The 18252-nt window shown below is 37.9% G+C and overlaps 1 protein-coding gene across 1 annotated transcript; it reads right to left on the bottom strand.

The window, feature by feature from the left end:
- On the bottom strand, positions 1–17308 carry LOC112047674 (nose resistant to fluoxetine protein 6). Its single transcript, XM_024084871.2, has 14 exons — positions 17185–17308; positions 16521–16693; positions 9541–9674; positions 6412–6561; positions 5883–6036; positions 5475–5592; positions 4966–5053; positions 4485–4651; positions 3735–3917; positions 2744–2923; positions 2141–2291; positions 1309–1492; positions 958–1100; positions 1–365 (listed from the first exon to the last, which is right to left on the bottom strand). The coding sequence occupies exons 2-14, from the start codon at positions 16594–16596 to the stop codon at positions 168–170; spliced, it is 1926 nt and encodes a 641-aa protein (XP_023940639.2). The 5' UTR covers positions 16597–16693; positions 17185–17308; the 3' UTR covers positions 1–167.
- Between the last annotated feature and the right edge of the window lie 944 nt (positions 17309–18252).

Below are 18252 nucleotides of genomic sequence, written 5' to 3'. Positions count from 1 at the left end.
AAACCTTACTTCTACATCCAAAGCCAAACAGTTCGAAACGAAAAAACTTCTAAAGTAGTATTACTACTTACATACATACTTATAACTACTTCTAAAATAGTCTTTGTACCGAGATATAGCTCCTTTCAACAGCTTCTAAAATGACTAACACAACATCACGATGAATATTAAACTTCATTGATATCATTTCGTTTACTTCTGGTTTTAATAACAGTTAATTTGGTAGGTTGTTGTTTACTGTCTTCTTTCTTCTTGTTTCCGCCGAGCAGCGCTTTCCAAAGTTGTATAAACGGCGACTCTATCAACAGATACACCGGTATGGCGACCACGTATGATAGGACCGAGCTCACTATTAACAATGAAATCTGAAACAAGGGATCAGGAAGAGGAAGGTTAGCCGTTTGATGTTTATTGATGATGTAAATTACTAGGATCTGAAAAATGATGATTGTTTTATCAGACAATAGTATTCCGTCTATGAAATAAAATAAATTTGGAACGGTTTTAATTTAATAAATTCCAGAAGTGCTAATAATGTGATATAACACTAGGAGGAGAAAATATTTATAATGGAATTCGTGTGACCATGATTTATGGATAAAAATACGATACTAGTAGGAAGAGAGTCCAGCCACCAGTCTCTTAGCTTCGCGGCAATCCTTCGAAAAACAAAGTTAAAGTGTGTCAAGCGAAGGGTTGAGTAAGAGTCTCTAGCAAAGGGTTGAGTAGGGAAGTTCTATGATTCCTCATTGACATGTCCCATAAAAAAATCATGTTTAGGACACTTGAGGATGTGGATCCTGAAAACTCATAACTTTCCAAGGCCAACACGATCAAAACAAGGTACTATACTTAGCTGTTGTAAAACCTTAGGCTGACAGACTTCGAATTTGTGTGACGTAACATGGATAGCCACGAATGATACCTACTTAGTATGGTGATAAGGAAGCACATTACCAGTGAGTAGAAGGAGATGTGTCCGATCTGCGTGTTGCTGGCCACAGACATGCGCATGACGATGAAGTGCACGATGAACACGCAGTAGGAGAGCCGGCCCAGCGTGTGGAAGCCGCGCCACGACAACGCGTCGCGAACAACCGCTGCAAATGTACAAATTCGCTATATATATATATTACAAACAATTGGAAAATGTCTCTGATTTTCACTTCTTTCAATTACCAAAAAAGCATCCAGAGCCAGAAATCGTAAGTAATTTAAGTCGACGTTTTTGATATGTTTTGCCGGCTTTTGGTTTAAGAATAAACAGATTCTTCAGGGAGAAATAATTATTATTAAAATAGGACTAACATTTGCAATTGCTAAAGCAGCCCAACAAGAAGACGTTGAAGCAGAGGGCGATGAGAGTGCGGTCGAGGGAGCCGTAGACGATGGCGGCCCAGCGCGAGGGCTTCGTGTCCATCAGGAATGCGACCCCGGCCAGCGTCACCACCAACGCTAACGTCAGCGTCGTGTGGAACAGAATGTTGAACCACTGGGAAAAGTGGTATAACAAATTAGTGATATTAATTGATCATGAAACACAAAACTCACGTGAGGTCGGAGTTTTAGCCGTGTGTCATAATCAATTAATATGAACAACACTCACGATAGTTTAAATTCTAAATTAGTGATATAACACAAATATAATTAAAAAAGAAACATAATAGTTGTGTTTAATTAAAAATTTTGCATCCAATGCATCACAGGACTTTTTTTCCAAAAAGAAACATTTTGTGTCAACAGAGAATAGGTTCCATATCAATATGGCCTTAAGAGGCTCAGGATCGTGATGTTTAGAAGTCCCTAAAAAGGCATTTGTCCTGCAGTGGGTGTCCATCGGCTATGATGACGATGGCCTCAGTTTTATTCACGATAATATAGTCCCAAAAAAGACTTGATAGTGATTTTCTTTAATGGAAATAGTGGTGGTAGTGGTAGTCAAATAATGAACCTTTCTAAATATGCAAATACAAATTATGTATGAGCAGTAACTTCGTCAAATATTTATCAAAAAATCTGTCTTAAAATACAAAAGTTTCCTCTATAAATTAAACAACACTATCTAATTTATTGCAAATCTTCGTAAAGTTCTCATTAATTACTAATAGACAAAGTTTTGTTCATCTAAAGAAATACTAACCTTGACTTCATTCAACATGAATCCCTTTTCTTGGTTGTTATAGTAGATGAATGCGACTGCAAACCCGAACAAGTATCCAGAAAGATTTGTCCATACCGGCAGATAGAGTTTAGTCATCAAGTTTGAGTCTTTGAACATGTTGCTTACAACCCTAAAGATAACCAGAATATGTTCAGTTAAGAAGAATTAGTACATCTTATGTGGAAAAGAAACTACTGTTCAAAGATTTATACTTTTAGGGAGTGTTTTTAGTATAGTAGCAGCAACTAAGTTTCTGGGTTTAAATGTCAACAATTAAACATTTGGTTTTTGTAGATATTTAGAATATTTTAAATAGTTTGAAACCTTTTATATTACACGCGCAATAACTAAAAAAAGTCAAAACAGAAATTATTTGACTTAACTTTTTCAATGTTCGATCTAGATACGAGTATTTTTCTTTAAATATCTAAATTTTAAGGTATTTAGATGACTAAGTATTTAAACGTTCTTCGACAAAACACGTACTAACAAAATGATCAAGAAATATGTAACGCTGCGCTGGCTAATAATAAAGCTGATAATTTTGAAAAAGACGTTAATCTAAATTATACTCGTACATACTCAGGGTTTTGTGCAGTTATAATTGGCGACAAGTTGTAGAAGTACACGATCAGACCAGAGGCGACGATGGAGAAGGTAACCAACACAGATATGACTGGCGCCACAGCTTTCCTCCACTTCACGAAGATCAGCAATAGAATTGAGCCGAGGATGTGGAGCTGCATATCTACTGCCAAATACCTGGAAATCAGATAGCTTATACTTATATCCTCTCCTATGCCCTCTCACATTGGAGACTTTCTTGTCGTAGTATTTATGGACACGAACGAGTGGAATGAACAATGGACACTCAACTGTAGTTTTTAGTTTAGTTGTAAATGTAAATAGCCTTCACAGCTGCGAAGTATTTCAGTTTACAGTTTAAGTTAGAAATAATGTTTCGGTTAAATATTATCAGTGTGTCCTCCTGACACGTAAGCCTCTTCCAAGATTTTCCATTCTATTCTTAATTAATTTTCCTATCCTGAGCAAGTCCTATCTGTATATTTTTAATGTCATGTAATGCCCCATCATCTGTGCTTTTTCTCCCTTTTCTTTTACATCATGAGCGAAAATTTCTGTTATGTTTTGTGTCCATTTTCAACAACTATCCCTCGTAATATGCCTAACTCGAATATTCTTTTACCAATAGGAAACATCATACATCATCATAGTTCGAAGAGCCGATGTACGTTGGGGTCGCAAGGTGCTGGAATGGCGATTCTGCAGTAAGCACGTGGCCGCAGGTGATGACATCAAGCGAGTCGGATTCGCTGGATGCAGACGGCTCAGGATGGTGATGATTACAAGTCCCTACAAAACGCCTATGTCCTGCAGTGGACATCCATCTGCTGATGTGATGATGGTGATGAATAGAAAACCACGTTATTTGTGATTGTCATAGACTTTATCTTATTTCCATATTCTGGCGAAAACAGGAGCAACGCAAGTAGATACGCATGTGAAAACTTGGGGCTTAACGATATTACTCGTAAACAAGAACTATACGTACCACGTATGTCCCATACAGAATTTCCCCAGCGTCAGATGGTTGTGCACGTACAGCAGATGGTACCACCAGCGCTCGGAGCAGTGGTGGGACTCCCGCTCCACCAACAGCTGCCACTGCGGGCCCGTGCCCAGCCGTGGGAATGCGATCGTGAACCATAACCCAGCCATCGCTACTGGAGTGAGCCTGCAAATTGTGTTTTCTTTATTATTCTTTATTTATTAATCATTTATTTTCTCTCAAAAACTATAAGTAAAAACAATGTTACAAAATTAATTGTTGTGACAAAACACTGTATTATGTTTTTAATCATATCTCTTTCATCATTATCATTATCAGCATATTTTTACTATAAAGGTACGTAAACGAAACGTAACTCGATCCATCCATGCTTTTGATGCCATGACTTTGGCCTTAGGTCCTGTTGTTATGTGTTGTGTTTTTGTTTAAACATTTAATTAAATAAATAACTTGGTGTCATAAAAAATAGGCTTAAGACGTAATCAATCGTTTTTTCCGTTATTAACAATAATAAGTAAATAAAATAAGTCTTCTTAATTTTGAACACTATTTAAAACACTTGGATAACAATAAAATGTAATAATTCACCTGAACAGTAAATGTTAGAAATAGAAACAATTACTTCGTTTTCTATGTATTGACTACAGAATATAGAAAACGCTAGAGCAAACACACTGTGGTTTAGTCTTAATAAAAAAATCAAATTTAACTATCTAGTTCAGTTTCCCATACCTCATAAACCTATTGATCACAGAAAGTAAGCATTTTCCAAACGTGAGTGACCTCTTCTCCGAGTAGATGAGAGTGAAGTACGCGGTGAGGAATCCGGAAATGGAAAAGAACACCTGCATCCAGATCGGAGAGTTGAAAGCTACTTGAGTTGGGATGTGATCAAACATCTGGAACAAAAAGCTGAAGTAAGTCGAAAAACACTGTTAAAGCTCATACTTTAAGTATATCAAGCAAAGTCTTGCCACAAAGCTATACGGCAAAGCTAATACGGCGGCTGAGGATATGATTTATTATTATTTTCTGAAAAAAATTAACGATTTACAGCTTTAAAGTACAGGCTTTTAGTTCTTAGTGTTTTTCAAAGTTTTCAGTCTAAGTATTTGTAATGATTCGTATCTTAGTCTTAAGGCAACAAAGGTTAGCCAAAAACAGGTGTAATTAATAAAACTTGAATACTCAAATATTACACTTAAAAACTTACACTTTCAATGAACTCAGGATTGTCGATGAAGGAATAAATATAGACAATAGTCACGTGGGTAGAGATGACACCCAAAGTTCCAAGGAACCTAAAACATGCAAAAAACCTTATTCATTAACAAAACCTTATTGGATAACAGTTTGATAACGGTGTTACAGTTGCCTCGAAAGATGGAGTTGACCACGATCCTCATGAGGAAGACGACTTGATGACAAGTAATGGCTATGAGTATTTTAAGAGGACGTTGGGGTCCCAAGGTGCTGGGATGGTGACCCCGCACGGAAAAGCGCAGTGTTGATCGAACCCTTAATCGAACTACTAGGAAGACATCAAGCAGATTGCAGGCAGCCGTTGGATGCTCGTGGGTGGCTCGAGACCGTTTTGGAAGTCCATGCAAAAGACCTATATCCAGCTGTGGACATCGGCTGTTAATGATGATAATGGTGATGATGATGATGATTATGTTGATTTCAAAAGGAATCTAGAGTAAGTATAAATAGGTTAGGTACCGAATTCCTTCTAAGCTGCTTAAATCTCTCGTACGATCTTCTTCTTTTGGATTCGACCGTATGTGCGTTAATATCTTCCAGTTGTTTTTGATTGAAAATGCCAGGATGTATCTGTTTTCTGTAAAATAAATGGTAATCATGAAAGTTCAAGCCATTTTAGCATTTCTGTTTGCTTACTTCCACGAGACAAGACAAGACTTCCTATTTATTTTCTAATGTCACGTTTGTTTATAAAGACACGATTGTTGGTGATCATAATATGAATAATAATAGTTTGATTAATGATATAGATTTTACATACCTCATGGTTGTCAATAAAACCAGACAAACTTGATATATCAAAAGTGCAAAAGTATAAACTAAGCATATTTATAAAGAACGAATTTGAAGTTAATTGTTAATTTTTACCTTGGAATCTCCCACAGTATTTCCCCAAAACATGTAAGCCAGTAGTTAGGAAGGTTGCACCAAGCAAGATCAGCAGCACGATGTTGAAGGCAAATGCTGAAGCGCTGAGCTTAGGGATCGGTTTGTTGCACCACTCCACCGATAGTACTTCTGCCTGGAACAGGAGCAACAAGAAAGATAATTGACAATATACGACTACAAGAACAAAGTACTTTTATCCACTATAGATTTTTTATTATTCCTGTTGATTTTGCTAGGACTTGATTGGATAAAGAATTAGATTGTAAATCCCTAACTTAGGGGGTTAGGTGCGGAAACTTTGATGAAAATCTGGTTTGAACGGGCCCGCCACACACTGCACGAGTGGAGTGGGAAGTAGCGAGGGAAGTAGGCAGAGACGACGTTTGGATACGTTACTTATCCTGCCACATTTCATGCCGCTCGTCCTGCCTACCACTTCCTATTTTGTCAGTTTTAAGGACTAGTGCGGTTGTAGTGTTTCTGGGTGTCGGCTGAATAATGTTTGTACCTGCAGGTCGTATCGGGCGAGGTTCTGGTTGACGCAGAGCTGCGCAGCATCATGCCAGGTGTCGGGCCCCTGGCCGCCGCAGCGCGACACGCAGATGCCGCGGTGTACTAGAGTGCGGTTGTAGTGTTTCTGGGTGTCGGCTGAGTATTCCTGGAACATTAGAGAACTGTAAGCATTCAATGTTTTGAGATATTTAAGAGCAGTTAAGTAGCAGAACTGAGTTGACAAAAGATAACATGTACAACACGCACTGTTATAGTATGTCGTTAATATAACAGAAGTCACAGGCGAAATCTGGTTTGATATGAGTTAGAACCGAAACAGAATGACAGTTAAACAATTGGCAAAACCTAGTGAAGTGCGTAAAGACACTTACGACAGTTGAGCAATTAATAATAATCAAAGAATCCCTTGTCTTGTAAGATGCTGTTAAGGCTTGAAATGAATGACAACGACAAAAGCTTACTGTTAATAAACACCTAATGGAATATATAAAAGGATCGCAAGCGCATTCCATATATATAGAAACGAGATGTAGAAGGACCGTGAAACTTTGGCAAAACCTAGTAAAGTGCGTAAAGATACTTACGACAGTTGAACAATAAATAATCAATATAATACGATTAATTAATTAATTAATAATCAATATAATAATCAAATAATACGATTAACTACGGTTTTGCTGATGAATGCGTTCAGGCTCAATTAGCTTGAACTGAGCACCTAATGTTGTCAATATAACAACAAGTCACAGGCAGTATCTATTATGCCTAAAATCTAGTTTATCTAGAGATTACAATCAAGAAAACATTGGCAAAATCTAGTTGTGAAGTAAATAATCAGTAATCGACAATTGAGCAATAATAATTAAAGAATACAATAAGCTTTGACTCTACTGACGGGTGCGTTTGCGGTTAAGACTCGAGGCGCTAAGTTGACAATAGCTTTAACTGTTATAACACCAAATGTTATCAATATAACAACAATAAAAACCTATTTTTCTTAAAATCATAGGATGGCCTTGGAACATTGAGCAATAATCAAAGAATGCAATTAGCTTCAGCTAACGGATGCGTTAAGGCTCGAGACGCTTGAACTAAATGGCAACCGTTATAATACCTAATATTATCAATATAACAACAATAAAAACCTATTATTCTAAAAATCGTGTCATAGGATGACCGTGGAACATTGGCAAAGCCGAGTGAAGTGCGTAATCGCACTTACGACAATTGAGCAATAATTGAAGAATGAAATAAGCTTCAGCTGACGGATGCGTTGAATCTCGAGGCGCTTGAACTAAATTGGCAACCGTTATAACACCAAATGTTATCAATATAACAACAATAAAAACTTATTATTCTAAAAATCGTGTCATACTCGTCGGATGACCGTGGAGCATTGGCAAACCCTAGTGAAGTGCGTAATCACACTTACGACAATTGAGCAATAATCAAAGAATGCGATTAGCTTCAGGTGACGGATGCGTTAAATCTCGAGGCGCTTGAACTAAACTGACAACCGTTATAATACCTAATATCAATATAACAACAATAAAAACCTATTATTCTAAAAATCGTGTCATAGGATGACCGTGGAATATTGGCAAACCCGAGTGAAGTGCGTAATCACACTTACGACAATTGAGCAATGATCGAAGAATGCGATTAGCTTCAACTGACGGATGCGTTGAGGCTCGAGACGCTTGAACTGAGTCACGGTCAACTCGAAATACGCGCCGGTGCCGCGTAAATAGAAAGGATTGTTACGTATTAACATTGAACTTTTACGTTCAAAAACAGGTTTTTTCATTAACGTTGTTTTATCTTTTGAATCAGCATTTCGAATAATTTTTTGGGCTCCGTTTCTCGTAAACATAAAAGGAACCCTTATAGAATATTGGTTGTCCGTATGTTTGTATGTCTAACAAAGCTCTTTATCGCGTAGAATTCAGTTGAAATTAATACCAAATATATGCAATCCTTTGGAGCTGTATAAGCCTGAAAATATAATTATTTATCTGCATTAACGCAATAAAAAAGCGTGCAATAATACATTCCTCTCAGTAAGAAAGTCGAAAAGGTAGCCTGACATCGACGCGCAAAATTCTATTTTACTCATGAGCGAGTAAAGTGATTTGAATTTAGAACATAACCAAGATTTGATGGTTTTTCCTCGTTGTTGTTGTGAGTTGCACTGTTGTATCATGAATTTGCATACCGTACAGTTAAATCCTTCGCTACGCTCTAATTCTATATTTTTGTTAAATAATTTCTTGTACGTACTCAATGTATGAACTTCCGACACTAATTAACATTTCCAAAGCCATAACAAAGCCTGTTTTCATTATTGAATTTTCTTAGTGCAAATTCAACCCAAATTGCAAGTGCAACCCAAAGTTGGAAAGTTGGTGGGGTGGTATTACCCTCCGGAGAGTATGTCAAGCCATCGATCCCGTTCATTATCACTAACACGTGATCATCGTCATCATCATCATTATCATCATCATCATCATCATCACCATTATTATCATCATCATCATCATCATCATCATCATCATCATCATCATCATCATCATCATCATCATCCATCATCATCGCCATTATTATTATTAGCAGCATCATCATCATCATCATCATCATCATCATCATCATCATCATCATCATCATCATCATCTTCATCATCATCATCATCAAATCAGCCGATGGACGTCCACTGTAAGACATAGAGCTTTTGACTACCCACGCTCCTACCATTGGAAAGTACTTACATAACAAACATTCATAAAATAAGGTATATAAGGTATTGCCACTAGAATCTCTGTTATCTATCTCAGAGGATTCTAAGTTATTTCTGATCATATTGTCCGTCACCACCTAGATAACTTAAATAAACTGATAATTATGGATAAGGTAGAGGAGAATAAACCGCGCGATCGATCAACTGCTGGTCAGACCAGGTCAAGTCACTAACGTATCTTCTTACATAACAAAGACCGAATTGTATGGAGAGGTATAGTAAACAAGGTAACGGAGCGACTGGGCAGACGCTAATGAGTGCGCCCAAGAAGAGAGAAACTGAGGCATGACTATCGCATCGTTCTAATATCATAAGAGAGTAAAAGTTAACCTGTAGCAAATCATACAGCGGGCTGTTGGCAGGCGTGAGCGCGGCGTGCACGATGCAGTAGACATCCTCAGCACGCTGGCACTGAGACCACTCGTCCAGCGCGTATAGCGGGGGAGCCTCCGCGAACGCTGTCGCTGGAAATGAAGAATCGTTTGTAAGAATACATATTTTTTATTACGGGAAGTCAAGAAAAAAGCGTGAGAGCCGTGATAGCCCAGTGGATATGTCCTCTGCCTCCGATTCCGTTTTAAGATATTAAATATCACGTGTCTCAATCGGTGAAAGAAAACATCGTGAGGAAACCTGCATACCAGAAAATTATCTTAATTTTCTGCGTGTGTGAAGTCTGCCAATCCACATTGGGCCAGCGTGGTGGACTAATGGCCTTACCCCTCTCATTCTGAGAGGAGACTAGAGCTCAGCAGTGAGCCGAATATGGGTTGATGACGTAAGAAAAAAGCTTGTTTCAGAGGTAAATACGACAATATGTCTACTGGTCGGGAAATTAATCAGAGGATACATTTTTAGGCAAATATTTTTTTCAACATTCATGTTGTTTTAGCATCATATCAGCCGATGGACGTCCACTGCAGGACATAGGCCTTTTGTAGGGACTTCCAAACATCACGATACTGAGCCGCCTGCATCCAGCGAATGTCTGCCACTCGCTTGATGTCGTCAGTCCACCTGGTGGGGGGTCGAACAACTCTGCTTTATAGTGCGATAGCTATTCCAGCACCTTGGGACTCTTTGAACTATGTGCCCCGCCCATTGTCACATGTTATTTGATAGTATGGAATATAAGATCAACTTCGGTAATATTATTAACATGTTACTGACAATGTTCGAGGCCAACGTAACAGCTTAGTGTTCACTGAAGCACAGAGTATTAGGTAAAGGCCAAGTCTAAACAAAATCAAAAACGTTATCTATCGCCGGTTACTTTTAAAGATTATATTGCCAATAATCTTGGGTTTTGTTGATAGCAGCTTATCCTGGGTGAGGTCACGAATTTGAAAATATCTAAACTTAACAATGCACTTTCATGTTTTTGTAGAGATAGGCTATTTTTTACATCATCATCAGCTTATTTTTATGCCCCTGTCAGGACTTTCCTGTAAGAAGGAAGGCCTCTAAGCTCCAAGTCTCCTGAGACCTGGAGTTTAGACCCAACATGCTGTTCCAATGCTAAGTCAACGCTAAGTTACAATGCTAAGTTGTAGTCTCAAGAGTGCAGTTCATAATAGATCTGTCTTGAAAAACTTGTTTTCGGCCCTATGCACTGCCAGATGTTGAAGGACTTGCAGTGGCATTCATAGTCGTGGCACGGGCACCCCCAGGGGACCGTTCGAGTGTTAAATTCTCAAACGCATAGAGTTTAAATTTTTGTGACATAATTTCGAAATAAACGCATTTTTCTTTCTTTTCTAAATTCGACACTCAGCGGGTGAACGGACCTCTGGGGACGCCCCCACAATTCCTCTGTTAATTAAGAAGACACCTTGCTTACTTGATTGCCACAGTGAGTACTTATCGATATTTCATTTGAATGCGAGCTACAGCGTCGTTATTGCCTACTTGTCCTTGACAATTTAATGAAAGACGAGTTGTTTAAGTTTACGAGAAAATAAGTAGGTCAAACAGTTATGTATGAATACTACAGGTATTATGGGTCTACTTGTAGATTATTTCTGCGAGTTTTTGTAAGAAAACGCAAAAGATTTGTATTAAAAGTACTCGTATTTAGAGGCTCCGCGATCCTGCCACGTTTTCCCGTGTAGTTTCCGTTCCCATAAGAATACGGGGATGAAATATATGTTGCCTGTATCCTCGGTGATGAAGTAGCTTTATAGTACAAATTCGAAATTGTTTCATCATCATCATCTTCTTCATATCAGAGCACGTCCACTGCAGGACAGAGGACTTTTGTAGGGAATTTCAAACATCACGATCCTGATCCAGCGAATCCCTGCGACTCGCTTGATGTCGTCAGTCCACCTGGTGGGGGGTCGACCACCACTGTGCGGGGTTGCCGTTCCAGCCCCCAACGTCCATCGGCTCTTCGAATGTGTGATTGAATCAGTAATAAGGAAAGCTCAACGTGTCGCAAAGCTAAAGTGGCAATGGGCGGGGCACATTACCTCTTTAAAATACCTAAATTAGTACCTACCTATAGATGTAAGCTTTGCATGCAAGTAACCTGTGCAAAATTTGACGGCCTCCGTGGCGCAGTGGTATGCGCGGTGGATTTACAAAACGGAGGTCCTGGGTTCGATCCCCGGCTGGGCATATTGAGATTTTCTTAATTAGTCCAGGTCTGGCTGGTGGAAGGCTTCAGCCGTGGCTAGTTAGCACCCTACCGGCAAAGACGTACCACCAAGCGATTTAGCGTTCCGGTACGATGCCGTGTAGAAACCGATAGGGGTGTGGATTTTCATCCTCCTCCTAACAAGTTAGCCCGCTTCCATCTTAGATTGCATCATAACTTACCATCAGGTGAGATTGTAGTCAATGGCCAACTTTTAAATATTGGATAGAAGCAGGCGTTACTTTGCGGAAGTTCATCATGATACTTTTTGACTTTTTGCAATTGCACGTTGTAGAGTCAACATCTCCTGAGGATGCTCCGGTTTCGGGGTGAAACGTACGTAGAGAGTATTTTGCCGGACCTGGGTGACGTTGTCGCATGGGTTCGTCGACTTTTCGCGGATGATAGCAAAATAAATAAATCATTATATAATAATGGCCAACTTGTAAAGAATAAAAAAAGCAGCTTGTGCAAAATACAACATATCGTTTTTAGGTACTGATTGTAATACTTTCATTTGGCAGTAGGTCATCGCGGCCGAAGGTTTATTTTTTTAATAAATATTATTTAATAAATATTATTATACCATCGTACTAAAATATTATCACAACAAAAGGTCAAGTACACTGCTTTGCAAGAAAAACTTAATTCATTATCGATATTAACTCAAGGTAGTTAATGGGAATTATAATATTATTATCTCTAAGATGCACTTTATTAGGTACACGTGGAAATACGTGACCCTTCTAACGACGGCCACACACGGTCAAGTATACAGCACTGTCAGCGGTACGTGTAAATCCTTTTCGCACGAGAGTTTTTTTTAACGGACATTAAAAAAGCGTTCAAATACAGCAAATGCATTCCCATGTAAATGTTCACGCGACAGCGTTTTCAAAACACGAGGCTTTTTTCGTGCAGTTTTGCATTTTCAATTTTGGGCGTTGGAAATAGACCTTTATTTAACTTCATGCTATACTTGGAATAAAACTAAACTAACAAACGTAATGACACGTATTGATCAACAGAAATGGAGATGGACTGGACATATGCTCCGCTGCACAAAAGAAGAATGGAGCAAACAGGTGACAGTTTGGTATCCAAGGGATGGTGCTAGGAGCCGAGGTCAGAAAACAAAAAGATGGGAGGATTACCTAAAGATGACTTTAGGACCCCTTTGGATGAGGATAGCGGCAGACAGGAAACAGTGGAAGGAGTTGGAGGAGGCCTTTGTCGTAAGGCACTCTAAAATAAGAGACATTCTATAGTTATAGTGTAGTTTGAATTTTTTCTTCTTAAATGTGTACTTTTATTTTTAAATTATTGTAATGTATTTGTTAACAACTGTTTATATTTCGGGAAATAAAAGGCTTTATTATTATTATTATACTTGGAATGCTTTTTTAACGTCTGTTAATAAAACTCTTGTGCTAATAAGTGCTTAAGATGTGTGCAGTGAAAAATGACATCGAAATAAATGGTTATTAGCGATTTAAAGTTCAGGTACGATGTCGTGTAGAAACCGTTTGGTGGATTATCATCCTACTCCCTACAAGTTAGCCCGCTTCCATCTTTATTGCTTCATGACTTACCATCAGGTGAGATTGTAGTCAAGGACTGACATGTATAGAAAAAAAAATTAAAATGAGATAGATATATCGCAGGCTCACGCTCCAATATCAATCTTTGGAAATTATAATGCTAGCAACTCACCATAGTATGTTGGTCGCGATCCGCATGATGTTTGTCGTCATCGTGACCAACACACGATCAGTTCGATCGGATGTCAAGCCGTTAGCACTGCAGGCATATGGGCTTATTGGATGGTGGGTGGCTAGCATAATAAAAAAAACTTCCATTGTATACCCATTTATTTGTAACCTTTGACAACCAATAATAACGCATTATTATGGGGTTAGGTACTTCTAACCATCTTGTTGATCTAGACTGAGCTATTAATTACTGAGTGTTGTTTTTTCTCAAGAATATATTAGTAGCAACTCAGAGTTGATTGTTTTAAGTATACACCGTTAATAAGAATAAGATATGACGTCAGTCTCGGTAATTTTCATTTTTATTAGAGATCCGTAGTCAACAAGAAACCCTTACCTACGAATATTGATAATTAACAGAGTTAAATATTATGCCGAAACCCATCGATCGTAGATCGTTAGATGGGCCCCGAAGCGTCGCGGAATTGTCATTTGTTTCGCAAATACTTACCCATGGAAAGTAGCACCTTTCCTCTTTATTCGTGTTGCGGCTTGTGTTTTACATTCCCAAAATGAATACAAAGGCAAACAAGAGAAAACAAGTAAAATATTTTTGTAAGTCCACTTAAGCATGCGCTCGGTGCGTACTAAAATAAGATGTGCGTGCACGTCTTTGAGTAATGACATAATATTAATATGTAGGGGCCCATCTAACGATTTATATCGATGCCGAAACCGGCCAAACCGTATTGCGCTGTGGTCCTAATCTCAAAATCACGGATCCCCTCTTTCTGGCTTCGATTCGGAGGGCGTAGGTTCGAATCCTGCACCATAGCACTGATGGAAAAACATCGTGAAGATACTTGCACACCTATTAGAATTTTCTTAATTTTTTACGTGTGTGTAGTCTGCCAATCCGCATTGGGCCAGTGTGGACAATTAGCCTTGCCCCTCTCAATCTGAGAGGAGACTCGAGCTCAACAGTGAGCGGAATATGGGTTGTTGATGATGAAATATAAAGAATTGATAATAATTAAATGGTTGCCAATCCAAGACTGCCAAGTAGGAGCATATTTATACAGGTAATCGAAATATTACAAATTGTGTTGCTGTTAAAAGCATTTTCCATGACACGAGTATATTACAATACCTACCATTGCTTAGGTACTATAAAAATAATAAATATATATAGTACGAGGTATAGATTTTCGCTAAGTGCCTAATTAATATCTGAATCTATTACATATTTACTAGGTTACAGAAAAAGTCTTTAAGAAACATAGGCGTTCTACAGAACCGGTTGCAGGTGGGTCTAAACTGGTATAAAATAAAATAGGTACCTTAATGAATTTGACCCACTTTAAGAGGTTGGCCTTTAGATTTTAACATAAAATTTCAATTATATAATCGTGAGATAAATTGGTACATTCACTAAATAAATAAAGAATATGACGTGATATACCATGCAAACAGTAGGAATTATATTACTAGGTAATTAACTACCTATAAAGAATTTCATGAAATATCTAAGTAACTTATTTAAATCGTACTAGATCTTTGCGATTCATTTTCCGGATAAACTATTAACGTCCACATCTCAATCCAGAATGAAAATCGCATGAAAATTCTTTAACTAGATTCATAAACTAAGTCTCAACTAAAGATAAATAATGAAACACATTTATTTTTTTTAATCCCAGTTTTTAGATATCATTAAAATCTGATAGTGATAGTTAAGAGTATAATAACTTGCGTTGTAGCAGCGTGGTGGGTGTAAGCTCCATATCCGCAGCTCCCCTAGCCAAGTGGCACATCGATTCTCTTTATACGATCGCTAACGCTTCGAAAACTAAAAAGATGTAGGGAATCACATTTGCTATCGACAGGTCACGTCACACGTGGTCAAGATCTGTAATTCCCGTACATTTTTCTAGTTTACGAAGCGTTAGCGATTGTAGAAAGAGAATCTATGTGCAACTTGGCTAGGCGAGCTGGATGTGGAGCTTACACTCACCACGCTGCTACAATGCAGGTTGGTATACTCTTAACTATCACTATCAGATTGTAATGATATCTTATAACTGGGATCGAATGCTTACGCGTCCTCTGAGACTCAGGGGTGTCAATTTACAATGGCGTGCATAAGGTTGTCGATCAGGGTATGCACTAGTAATAAAATTAAGCAAACTGGAAAAGTTTGTATGTAGACATCTCTTAGGGTATGCAGTACTTTAATGCATGCATGAAGTGCACGCCACTGGTGTCAAAATACCAACTTCAAAACAATGATCCCATTCCCCTCCAAATAGTCGGGAAAGACTATTAGGAGTGGGTACGACAAAAGTCCAACGGGGCGGGGATCGAACCACCACCTCTCGGTGGTTAATCCGGTCCCTCTAGTCATGAGCTATTGAGGCTAAAATTGGATTTGAAAAGCTCAACCTCGAATCCAGGACCAGCGGCGAAGAGTTCATACAAGCCGATTCCCGCCGGGTTACCTTTCAAAATCCATGCATTCGTCGTTCCTTTTCTTTCGGACATTCATATAAATTACATCCTTCGCCACTGCTAACCACTGTACCACTGGGTATTTAAGTGACAATACTTTAAGACACTAGACACGGCTCGGCACAGTGGGAGCCGTGATAGCCCAGTGGATATGACCTCTGCCTCCAATTCCGGAGGGTGTGGGTTCGAATCCGGTCCGGGGCAAGCACCTCCAACTTTTCAGTTGTGTGTATTTTAAGAAATTAAACATCACGTGTCTCAAACGGTGAAGGAAAAACATCGTGAGGAAACCTGCATACCAGAGAATTTTTTTAATTCTCTGCGAGTGTGAAGTCTGCCAATCCGCATTGCGCCAGCGTGGTGGACTATTGGCCTAACCCCTCTCATTCTGAGAGGAGAATCGAGCTCAGCAGTGAGCCGAATATGGGTTGATAATGATGATGATGACTTACCATTAAAGTGGCTTCCATCACATTCGGCCAACGTATTCACCAGCAATAAAATCAACAGTTTTGTGTAACACTTCATTTCGACAAACACTTAACAGTCACTTGTTTTCACTTGAGTTCATAAAAACTTTGTTTGGTAAACAACATAAAATTTGACTTGGTTATAAATAACTGATCTATAGATAAATAAAAATACATTAATTCATATTTTTTTTTATCTAAAACACAATATTACACATACATAATTTTGCCTACTTATTTATTCTGATAGGGTGTAATTCATAAAATGGTAACTAATTCATTATTAATCTAAAAGATGATTAAGTAGAATATTTTTTAGACTAACTACTAAGTTACTTACTTGATTATTATAATAACATTATGCTTATTATAATAATAATTATACTTGATTATTATAATAATATTTTTGGAACCTATATTTCATATTTTTTTATTATGTACGTTTAACTATCACTTTTAAGTAATTACAAATAATATTTCATGCTTGCGCGAACTTCTATTAAAACATACAAATAATCTTTATTTACACTAACACACCCAAAAATGTCACCAAAATCGATCCAGCCCTTGAGAAAATGGATAACATTTTGGTATTTATCTATAGAATTATTGTATAATATTTTTTAAAAAACTTAATAATACCTACGTCAAGTTCTCCCAAGTACTTGTAACCTTTTTAATTTTGTTGTTTGTTAATAATTTAAAACGTAAAGTGCACGCACGATTAAGTGACGATCACCAGTGGCGAAGCACGAGCTAGTTATGAAAGCTTACGCTTGGCTTACATTGTCCTCCACAGGTTTACGACTCGAGTATTGCAACACTGTTTCGTTAGATATACTAATAAACATATCGGTCAAGTTTGCATAGTAATATTTAACTAGGCCGTGATAGCCCAGTGGATATGACCTCTGCCTCCGATTCCGGAGGGTGTGGGTTCGAATCCGGTCCATGCACCTCCAACATTGCAACTCGAAGACAGACGCATTGTTACCGCGTTTTATTTCATATTGGCATAGGGAGTGCCTGACTTTTATGCTATTATAAGAACACGCGTAGCCTCCTTCTGGGAGAGACTTAGAACAGCGCGTAATAGCATTCTACAGACTGTTTGTGACGGGATGCCCAGCCCTTTGTTTACATATTGGCTATCTGTGCATCAAGACCATAATAGAAAATAGTCTTTACTCCGGACTAGGATGACGCCTGGGAAGAGTCTTTTAACCTTCCCAGTTAGCACGTAAGTTTTTAATTGTAAAAATTAAATTGTATTATATATTATTTTTTGCACTATTTTATTTTATAATTTTTATGTAATATGTATATTGTATACTGGGTGTTTTTGCCTTTATTAAAAATCATTATTATTATTATTATTATTATTATTTCATATTACGCCAACTCCTGTGCTATTCGCAATAGGGATGATGACAGATTTTAAAATTTTATATAAATTAAGAGTATGCTAATAGTAAAGCAATTTTGTCAAAGTAACAGGGTATCTGCGATCATTACTTTCGGAGCTACAGAGATTTAAAGGGTCAGATTTGCGGCGCTATTTATTATGATAAAATATTTTTATTAGATTTTGAAATTTTAAAATCTTATTTATTTTGCAAATATCCAGTCAATCTTTGCTTTATATGTATAAATTAGTTAACATTGACCTTATTTATCCGAATTTATTATAAAAATCAATATATTCCAACCTAGT

The sequence above is a fragment of the Bicyclus anynana genome, chromosome 20 (genome assembly GCF_947172395.1).
Source record: "Bicyclus anynana chromosome 20, ilBicAnyn1.1, whole genome shotgun sequence".
Classification (NCBI taxonomy): Eukaryota; Metazoa; Arthropoda; class Insecta; order Lepidoptera; family Nymphalidae; genus Bicyclus; species Bicyclus anynana.
The sequence above is the reverse complement of the archived record's forward strand: the minus strand, read 5'-3'. Positions and strand labels throughout refer to the sequence as shown.

Excerpts from the sequence above, each read along its gene's own strand:
- LOC112047674 (XM_024084871.2), bottom strand. The coding sequence starts at position 16,596 with ATGAAGTGTTACACAAAACTGTTGATTTTATTGCTGGTGAATACGTTG. Across the intron at positions 5,054-5,474 it reads AGCAGCTTAGAAGGAATTCG|GTTCCTTGGAACTTTGGGTG; the intron begins GTACCTAACCTA and ends TGCATGTTTTAG. Across the intron at positions 4,652-4,965 it reads ATCCTGAGTTCATTGAAAGT|ATGTTTGATCACATCCCAAC; the intron begins GTAAGTTTTTAA and ends TTTTTGTTCCAG.